The sequence below is a fragment of the Numida meleagris genome, chromosome 2 (assembly GCF_002078875.1).
Source record: "Numida meleagris isolate 19003 breed g44 Domestic line chromosome 2, NumMel1.0, whole genome shotgun sequence".
Lineage (NCBI taxonomy): Eukaryota > Metazoa > Chordata > Aves > Galliformes > Numididae > Numida > Numida meleagris.
In genome coordinates, this window is record NC_034410.1 from 15,100,559 (window position 1) to 15,111,413 (window position 10,855).

Here is a 10,855-nt window from a genome sequence, read left to right on the forward strand (position 1 = left end):
CATAGAATTTCTTTAGACTTTATAGTATGAATAGTTATCTGATCATTAATAAAATTATTCTCAAAGAACGCAGATTCAAAATAATTGAATCCAGACCCCTGCAATCACGAGCACAGCTTTGTAAAATTTCTTCACATGAAAATATCTTTAAATTATGGCAACTGTATGTAATAAATAGACATTGCTGTAGAAGAAAGGAAAGTAGAACGTTACTGTACAAAGCAAATATATGGTTCTGCTAAATTATATCAAAAAGGTTGCATTTATTGTTTATACTTCTTTGAAAGAAAAAAATTTTTAAGTAACATAATGGATTATAAAGCTTTCATTTCATTCCTTCTTTCTGCTCATTGTTCTTCAAAATTCTTGCTTTTTTTTGCTTTTCTCTTTGTCTTGCACAGACCACCAGACTACACCCACAATCACATTTGGGAAACTTTCCTGACATGTGGTTTCTGCAGTTTCCCTCTGCTTTTCATCACTGGTAGAAAGTTCTGTCCTTGCATTTAGCTGGTTTCACAGACAATTATTGAAACTCCCTTCTTTTACTTACTGCTGGATTGTTTATATGTTATTCCATTCGATCAGTATGACTGTACTCTTTTACAAAATGTGGAAAATGCAGTCTTGTCAGAAGAGGAGTTTAAGAAGTAGGTTTCTAATCACCTGGAAAGAAATTATGTACAGGTAGGAATCTTCTGTAAGATTTATTTGTTTGGCATATAAACCCAGAACTAGAAAAGTAGGAGTTTTTATTTACCAAGTCCATGAGCAATTTGATTGATTTGCTCAGCAAAACTAGCACAATACAATTGAAGCCCTTTTCTGCTTGTAAATCAGCTCAGAAAAAGAAGTAAATATAATCTAAACCATTCTTAGTTTCATGGTCACTCACTGGCCCTAACAAAGTTTATACTGTCCACATTTGTGTTTTCATGAAATCCTAAGACCTTTCACTCCAGAAGGTTTTCAGGAGAAATTCTGGTTGCTTTATTCAGAATTATCCTATTGACCTTTTAAGGAAAGTGCATGAATTAAATTCCCCTTGTAGATCTTTTTTCCACTTTTTCCATCACTGCTGTATGCAGACTAAAACTTCTACAAATTTACTTCTGACCATTTAGCCAGGCACTTTTACTCTCCTTTCGGAGTATTAGGAGCTTGACATCAGGCCATCTGATGCCCCCTTTGTACAGCAAGATGTCACCAAGAATTTTTCAGAACATGTCCTTGGTGCTCCTAGATTCTGCCTTTCCCCGGAACAGTCACAGGATAGTTACAAATCTTTTTTAGAACTAATAAAAATGTTAGCATTCTTAAAGAGTATTCATTTGCATCAGTCTTTGGATTCGTGTGCCTTTATTACCTTATTTTTGCCTTATACTGCAAGGGTGGATGTGGCTCTGGGCAGCCTGGTCTAGTGGTTGGTGACCCTGCCCACAGCAGGGGGTTGAAACTAGATGATCTTTGAGGTCCTTTTCAACTCAGGCCATTCTATGATTCTATTATTGTCATTCAGCTGATGATTGCAAGTAGTATACTTATTTAGAGGTTTTCAAATCCCTAGCCTATGCTAAGAATTTCAGTACCATATAGAAGACTGCTTTTGAAGGTCCTCTTGGGAGCAAGGGATTCTCCAGCTCTGCCATAGACAAGGTTTTTTACTCAGTTGAACAGCTCTGTTGAGATCCATTGAACTGCTCCAGCATTACTTAACTTAGCTTCTTACGGTCTATACTATTTGTTGTCTCCCAGCCCTCTCAAACTAGACTCCAGCGTTCTTCAGATATACAGTGCTCTGGCCATCACTGCCCCTCAGCACCAAGCACTTCAGATTGTGTGAATGCAAATTGGAGATTCAAGTATATATCATAATTTACATATTTCAGGACTAGGACATCTCAGATAATGTTAAATGGCAGTCATCATCAGGTACGTTTTTAACCAAGTAATTGGAAAGGCTCCTGCCTGGAAATGTGCCCTCGCAGTTTTGATATCAGGACATTTCAAGTGTCTGTATCCAGACTAACAGAACACTTTCTCTATTACCAGGTTTATATTTAATGCATTTCACTTGCATCACCTAAATCAGAACATCTGCCACCTGCATATGTGCTTATTGGATGTCCTCTGAGGCTTTATTAGCCTTCTTTTCTGATAATATCTCTATAAACAGCAAAAAAGCATCCACCACATCCACCTGTCTAAACAGTATCAATGGAATTCTCGATGATAATGCTTTCTAGTTATATCTGATAATTGTCTTCAACTAGATCCATGGTTAAAGAGTTCTTGCTTTCCCTTTTCTTGTTTTCTTTTACCCTACTTCTAGCAGGTTTCTATAGTTATTAATTCAATAGTGCTTCCTTTTAGGAACTGGATCCTTTCATGGGATCGTACCTAATCCCGTCTCTTTAATACAAAAGCTCTTTGATCTTGTTTACCACATTGCCTGTTCTACTTGTTCGTAAAAACAGTGTCCTTGCTACTCATCCTTTTATGAAGGGTAAGATTTGGGCACTAATGGCATATTCTCTACAACTACCTGAAGGGAGGTTGTAGTGAGCTGGGGGTTGGCTTCTTCTCTATTGTAACTAGTGACAGGACGAGGGGGAATGGACTCAAGTTGCACCAGGGGAGATTTAGGCTGGACATTAGGAAATTCTACTTTTCTGAAAGAGTGGTCAGGCACTGGAACAGGCTGCCCATGGAGGTGGATGAGTCACCGTCCCTGGAGGTGTTCAAGAAACAATTAGATGTAGCGTTGAGAGACATGGTTTAGTGGGGTTATTGGTGGAGGGTGGATGGTTGGACTGGATGATCTTGTAGGTCTTTTCCAACCTAGCTAATTCTATGATTCCGTGATTCTACTTTTGGTAAATAGTTTTCCATAAAAATTAGATTATTATTAAAAAACAAACAAACAAAAAAAAACCCAAAAAAAAAACACCTGAAGGTTTTTCCCATGGTGGTTTCTGACTTGTATCTTTTTCAAGATCAACAGGTTAGGTTAGATTTTATGCTTCTACCAAAATCCTTGTTAAGCAAAATTTCGTCTTACGCTAGTTTGTCTGATCACTGGACAAAGAGCTTTAAGAGAACAACTCTTTTTTCCACATCCATACTTGAAAGGTTGAAAATCTACCAAAACAGTGTTGGGCTGGATTAGAAATTATATTTAGGAGTGATAATAAAACACAGGTACCTGTGTTTAGTATACAGGTACACTTATGTAAGTAACTGAAGGGCCCATTCAGACAACAATAGTGATTTCTTCAGATTATATTGCAATGCTTGTTATCCTCTGCTTAGGCACTTGATGTTCCACCCACCTTTTTGCTAATTTTTATGCTTGCAATTAAGTTTCTGAAAATGGTACTGCACTCCGCAGTGTTGTATCTCAGGCTTTTTGCAAGTAGACATCCTGAGAATCTCTTGTAGGTTGTTGACAGAATGCTTCTTGGAATTAACTACAGGTTTAAGAAATATATTTAGAAAACATTTAAAGTAGTTGATGTTTTTCTATTCTAGCATTTTTTCTGTCCCCGAGGAAGGTGAAAAGAGATTGACTAAAGTAATGCATGGTGGAACATCTTACCAGAAGAACAGAGAGACGTTTCCTTTCTGGCAGTTTAATGGACTGTAATGAATCTTGTTGTACAGCATTAGTCAGTGACTATGTAATTTAATCAGTTAAGAATTTGTGCTTAAACAAAACTTAGGTTTATATCCTGTGTGCTTTTAAGGGTACATGAAGTACTGCATGCTGCATGCCACTTTATGAGATAACTGCCAGTTCTTCTTTGCTTGAGGCAACCAAATGAATTCCATACCTGTTAGCTCAGTCTCACAGTGCCGAAACTGCTGTTTTTCTGTTTTACGCATTAACATGTAAACGTGTGCTTGCTAATTTGAATTAACTAACAAACACAAGAATGTAAGTATAGCTTATTCTGTGTTAGGCCAAAGGTTCACGGCCCCAGTATTCTATTTCTTATCCTGGCCTACTGGGGATGCCTAAAGAAATGTAGAAGTATGTGGCCAACTCGTAGCAGTGGCTTCTCTCCCCAGAATTCTCTCCCACTTTTGAGAAATCTGTGGCCCTTGAACTTTGAAAATCAGAGGAAATGCTTTTTTATTAAATAAACCTTAATGATTTTATTTTTTGTGAATTAGTCCAGTGAATTTCAAACTTAGAAACTTTTAACAGCTCCTATAATCCTGCTCCAAGGACTTCAGCGTCGTAACTATGCTAACATGCCGCCTGCTATTTTCATCTGATGCTTCCAGTTTTCTCTTAGAAGAGAGATTTCCTGTATTACCTTTCTATTCATCTCAACATTCAATATACTTCTATCATATCTATTCTCATTCTTCAGTTTTACAGCCTTGAGTGTTCCAGTTGGTTAATCATTCCTTCCAGAGAGCAGTTCCCTTTCTTTGATATTCTTGTTTTCTTTCTCTAAACCTTTTCTAATTTTACTGTAACTTTTTTTGAGATGGAATAAATGGACCAGATCTGCATCCTATATTCACAATTAAGATAAACATTAATTTATATAGAGTCACAATGATGTTCTATGTTTACTTTTATATTTCTTTTCTAAAAACAGACATTTTTCTAGATTTGTGTTTGCATCTTTTACCTACATTTTATGTTGATTCTTCATACTCTGAAGTGCACAATGATTCTCTTATAGTTGCTATCACAACTTATGTAACCTCTTCTTGATTAAGTTTGAAAGTATTCCTGAATAGAGATTTGCATTGAAGAAAAGCATATTACTGCTCCTATGTCTTAGCTGTTAGACAACGTGAGAAACAGAAGACATTTAGGAGAGCCTAAACTAAGAGAGTAAATTTAGGTTGGATATAAGGAAAAAGTCTTTGACACTGGAACAGATTGCCCAGAGATGTGGTGGATATCCCATCCCTGGAGACATTCAAGGCCAGGCTAGACCAGGCTCTGAGCAGCCTGATGTATCTATGTAGTCCCTTTTCATTGCAGGGAGATGGACTAGATGACCTCTAAAGGTCCATTCCAACTCTAAGGATTCTATCATTCTAAACAAGGATGTCTACTGTTGTTTTAGATGCTGTTGAGTTTATGAGGCACATCCTGGCAAATACAATACAGCAGTAAGGGAAACTTGCACACCTTTTGGAATGACAAGTTGAGGTCATAAAGAACACCCCACTGTATCTAAAATGACACTAGATACCTTTACTTAGGCATTGAATTTTTGCCTACATGGTAGTATGTAAACAGTCTAAATGTAATCTGTCAGTCAAGAGAGTTTGAAGTTCCAATTTAGCCATATTTCTTGGTGAAGAAATTAGTTGCAGTTTTGAAAAATTGTCCTGATAATCTCTTTTGTGTGTTTAACATTTTAATATAATATAGACTGGGTATTCTAAAATAATGTTCCCTTTAATTCTTATTTAGGATGCAGGGGAAATGGTTCGGTCCTTTGTTGGTGGCTTGGAACTGATAGTCAATTTGCTAAAATCAAAGAATAAAGAAGTTTTAGCAAGTGTATGTGCAGCCATTACAAATATAGCTAAAGATGAAGAAAATTTAGCTGTTATAACAGATCATGGAGTCGTCCCTCTGTTGTCTAAACTAGTAAACACAGTAAGTAACAGCTAAACATATTATATTAAGTATCTGAATTTCTTTCATTAATCTGCATTATATCCAAATAAAAGATTGTGACATGAGTGATAGATTTTTCAGCAGCTGTAACGAAGAGCTATAGAATTCCTCCTCTATGAAATGTATTTTGGACATAAAATCATTCCGTGGCTGGTACTAAAATTACTTTGGAAGATGAGCTTCATTTTAATAATCACTGTTGCTGAATATTGCTTTTCAGAAACACAGCTGCTGAACGGAAAAAGCACAAAGGATCGAGAGAGCAATAAATCTGAAATGCACAGAGAATCACAATGATAGGGCTCTGTGTTAAATTTTAATGCTAATCTTATAAAATTTCCAGCCAGTCTAAAATCACGTTTAAAATAATATAAAAATTAGCAGCACTTCTTACAAAGTGCTACTAGCTTCGTGCCTCACAGTTCTTTCCAATTCTTAATTGTGCTACCATTAAATTGAGATGACGTAAGGGTGTTTGAGAATGCAGTTCTGCTTTCTATGAAATTTTTATTGTATTATATTGTTTTTGATTTATTATGTTTTTACCTTCTTCAGAACAATGACAAATTAAGACATCACTTAGCAGAGGCCATTTCTCACTGTTGCATGTGGGGAAGCAATAGAGTTACCTTTGGAGAAAACAAAGCAGTAGCTCCTTTAGTGCATTACTTGAAGTCAAATGATCCGTTGGTCCATAGAGCTACAGCTCAGGCTTTATATCAGCTTTCAGAGGATCCCAGCAACTGTATCACCATGCATGAAAATGGAGTGGTGAAGGTGAGGTGGAAATTTCTTACTTGACTTGGTAAAAGCGACTTTTCATTTGAAATAGCTTTTAAATACTGCAGAGTACCTCAAATGTTCTGAGCTTTGTCCTAGAAAAGCTTGATGGCAGTGAAATAGTGAAGAGTATTTCAGTATGACATCGACATTCGTTTCTAGAGTGCTTTGCTCGACTTTGACCTCAGCTGGTAGTGACATTACCTCAGCATTTTATCAGCATGCATGATTCATGCATTTTAACAGCATGGATAGTTGACCACTGTGGTAGAAAGCCACCTTGGAACTGTGTGTGACTGGGTTTGGGGGGAATTTAAGATTAGAATTAAGAAATGAAGTTTACCTGGAACCATGCACTCATGAAAAATCTTAAGTGTTCAGCACAGGAACGTTTTTCAAAGGCTCTAGAAAAAATTTTTCTCTGAAAATGATTTCTGAAAGGTTTTGTCTCATAACAGAGGGAGGTTCTTTACTGAATTACATGATATCAAGACAAGAGATATCACAGATTGAAACTGATGGATTCCAGCTAGATTTGAGGAAAAAAATTCCACTGGGAGGGTACACTGGAACACTTTCCTACAGTGGCTGTGAAGTCTACATCCAAGAAAATCTGAACACCTGTCTTGAAAGAAATCAGCAACCTGTTCTGAATTCAGTGCTGACCTTGCTTTGAGCAGCAGGTCAGCCTACGTGAGATAAAATTCCAACCTGAGTGATTCAGTGATCCAGATCATCTGATTTCTAACAGATGGAAAATAATGATCAATCTTTGCAAAACTCCACAATCCTTTGCTAGTGGAGCAGTATACTCCAGCTTTTCTATGTACTTTATTGATCCGTTCCTGTGGCACATCCAGTTAGGGAAAATAGCCATTGTTTGTGGTACTAGCCTTTCCTATCCTCTGTGCAGAAGTAGTCACCCTTTCCTCAGTGTACTTCGTGAGATAAGTATCTCAAAAGAAATACTGTCAGAGGAACAGATTTAATCAGTCTGTTGTTTAGATAGTTATGGAGATGTGTAGGATGAAGTGTCTGACTTCTGCTCTTTATCATTCAGAAATGGAATATTAATTCCGTAAACAGGCAATTCACTTGAATTTTATGTCTGATCTGCAAATGCATGTGACTAAGAGATGCAGTGTTATTCCATATACCTTAAAGTATTTCAGAATTCTACAAGGTTTGGCTAATCCTCCTCTATACTTCACAATATCTCAATTTTTAGGAGAAAAGTCAAACTGCGAGAAAACCTGATTCCATAACAGGTGTTCAAAATGCAACCAAACATTATCAAGTATTAAGGAATTAAAGGAGAGCATTTAGATAAAAAACACCAATGACCGCATTTTGCCATGAAAGACCTGGAATAGCTCTTTATACCTGCTCTGAATCTAAATATACAAAAGTCATGGGAAGGATATTTTGGAATTGATTTGGAGTATCATCTATAGTATTCAAAGGCTCCTCTGTCAATTGATGCCATAAGCTGTTCAGTTTGGTAGACTGGAATCTTATTACAGCCGGGAGGTGACTGTGAACCGAACATTTAAGTGGGAAAAGAAGGACTGTGGTTCTTTAGTGCCTGTTCTCCTTCTTGGCAATAAAAATATAATAACCTTTGAAGGCACTACTATACCTGATAGATTTGCTATTGCTAGCCCCTCCCCGGAAGCAAAAATAGTGGAAGTTTGACAGTGTTTTTTCAGTCAAACTAGCTGAAAGCTTGATGTCATTCATATCAAACACTGTCAGCCAACAGGCAGTCAAATGTACTGGTTAATTGCAAATTTTTAAGAAGAGTTCATAGAATCATAGAATGGCTCTGACTGGAAGAGAACTTAAAGATCATCTAGTTCCATCTAGTGCCATGGGCTGGTTGCCAGCCACCAGCTCAGGCTGCCCAGGGCCCCATCTAACCCAGCCCTGAGCACCTCCAGGGATGGGGCACAGCTTCTCTGGGCAGCCTGTGCCAGGGCCTCACCACGCTCTGAGTAAAGAATTCCCTCCTAATATCTAACCTAAATCTCCCTCTTCTAGTTTACAACTATGCCCCCTTGTCCTTTCACTATCAGACTGTGTAAAAAGTTGGTCTCCCTTCTGTTTATAAGCTCCCTTTAAGTACTGACAGGCCACAATGAGGTCTCCCCACAGCCTTCTCTTTTCCAGACTGAACAAGGCCAGCTCTCTCGGGTCTTCTTTATAGGAGAGGTGCTCCAGCCCTTTGATCATCTTCAACTGTCTTTTGTTCAGTGTATATATAGCATAGAATCTGAAATCCTGGAGTCGCCCAGCAAATTTGTAACAATACGAATTTACTGCTGTAGTTTGTCTTGAAAACAAGTTTGATACATTTAAAATAAATGATTCATAGTAAGACATCATAGAATCAAAGAATATCCTGAGTTGGAATGGTTCGACTAGGATCATCGAGTCCAACTCCCGGCTCCCTTACTTTAATTCATAAATTCAATTAGTTTACATGGAGGAACCCTGTCAATCTTCTAATGAATGCAAGTGTGCTACTCACTGTTACTTTCTGTATTTTTAATCATCGAGATATTTTCAAATAAGTTTTATGGAAACTTTTTTCGAACATAATTATTATAAATCAAGCTGTTAGTAAGAGTTTTATTCATTTGTGTTTTAAGAAATCATTAACACAAGGCAAATTGATAAAATGGATAGGTCTAAACATTGGGACCCTGGAGCAATTCCCAACTCTTAAGTCCAGGTGTATAGCCTGGCCTTATACTGACTGCACATTAAGGCTAAATCTGGATGCGTACCAGAATGTTCTGTCCAAAAAAAAAAAAAAAAAAAGCGAAGCAGCATTGAAACTACAGTATGCAGGAACAATTGGGAATTAGGACTGCAAGATATACTGCAAAATACATTTTCCTTTCAACTAGGATGTAGCCATAGTGAATCCACTACTAGTGTGTGTATTGAAGTTAACATGGCTCAAAGATCCATATTAATAAACTGTACAAGTTTACACCCTGTTCTGTTCTCCCTAGGACATTAAGTGACAGAAGTGCTGTGACAGGTTATCAGAGCTAGCTTTCTCAAGCTATCTTGGTCTTTCTTATTTGTCTAGCTTTGGTAGCATGGAGCTCAATGTTAGATTTACCTTATTCTAGTACTGTGAGGCAGTATAGGCGTATCTATATTTAAAAAAAGTATCAGCTTGTTTTTAACTCAATTTTTAAAGAGAAGGAGTTTTCTGAACCACAAGAGGAAAGTATCTGTGGTCATCTAGAGTTTCTATTCCTAAATAGAGGCTGTTTTAATTAGCAGTTATCATGCTGTGAGATTTCCAGCTACTTTCTAAGGGTTTTATGTTGAGTTAAATACCTAGAATATCAAAGCAGAAAAGCAAAGTAAAACAACAAATAAGCTTTCTTGTAGGATATAGATACAAAGGGCAGAGCACACTAGTGACACATAGTGACTCCTATCTAATGTGGATGATCATATTATAGGTAAAGCATGGTGTACAATTTGGGAAGACATACTCTGTTGGACCTGTAACAGTTTGTCCTCAAGTCCTACCAAAAATGTCTTTGTTGAGTGTTGCCAGAGCTGTGCATATCATGGGGCACAGCATGGACATCCTGGTAGCTCTGTACTCAGCTGGCCGATCCAGCAAGGCTTATGAACTTAACTTCTGTGTTGACATTATTGGAATTACCATCGGGAATCAATTAGTGGAGTTTCAGAAAGGTGAAAGAGGAATTCCCAGGTAGAAAGGAGAGTGAGTGGAGAATGTTTATTAACTCAATGCAAGAGTCAGTGCAGTGCTAAATCTTGCTTGATCTGTTCAGTTGGTTTGCCAGGCACAGATGAGACTATTGCAGTGCTAATGGGTCTGTGCATGTGCTATTGGGTATCTTTGCATGATGCTTCTCAGTGATCACAGTATATTTGGCCATTTTCATTCTTTTAGCCTCTCTAGTGAAGAGCTGACTGAGAGCATACTTCTAAATTTATGTAGGGGTTCTTGTGTCCAAAAGTTTCCATGACCCATCCTATTTTTACTTCTGGAATTTTTTTCTGGATTCTTTTGATATTTTTTCATCCTTTTACCAGCTATCTAGTGTTTCAGTAATCACAACTGTTTGCAATTCATGCTGAATCCTGGATGTCCTTCAACATCCATGCTGCACAGAAAGTCTGATGCTTCAGGGAAACATTTACTCTGCATGAATGACACATCTGCAGAACGCTTGAGCAGTTGGTCAGAGACCATTGCAAAGCATCAGACTTCTGACTATTTTCTACACAATGTGTACGTACAAGTTTCTGTCCAGGAAACCAGGAATAAAAATATATGGAGAAACACATTTCAGGCAGATTCTCATATTTCATATTTTACTACTGCAAACAGTCATTGCTAATCACTTATTTCAAAACAAC

General features: G+C 37.4%; 1 protein-coding gene across 6 annotated transcripts in view; it reads left to right on the forward strand.

Annotated features, from left to right (window-relative positions):
• Positions 1-10,855, forward strand: part of ARMC4 (armadillo repeat containing 4) — an 80,194-nt gene that overhangs the window by 50,251 nt on the left and 19,088 nt on the right. For 5 of the 6 annotated variants that reach the window (XM_021386548.1, XM_021386549.1, XM_021386547.1 and 2 more), the window contains 2 exons: positions 5,447-5,635; positions 6,212-6,433. The exons of the other annotated variant lie outside the window; for it this stretch is intronic. In XM_021386548.1, the coding sequence (XP_021242223.1) occupies positions 5,447-5,635; positions 6,212-6,433 (411 nt within the window). The remainder of the gene's footprint in view (positions 1-5,446; positions 5,636-6,211; positions 6,434-10,855) is intronic. 6 annotated transcript variants of the gene reach the window in all.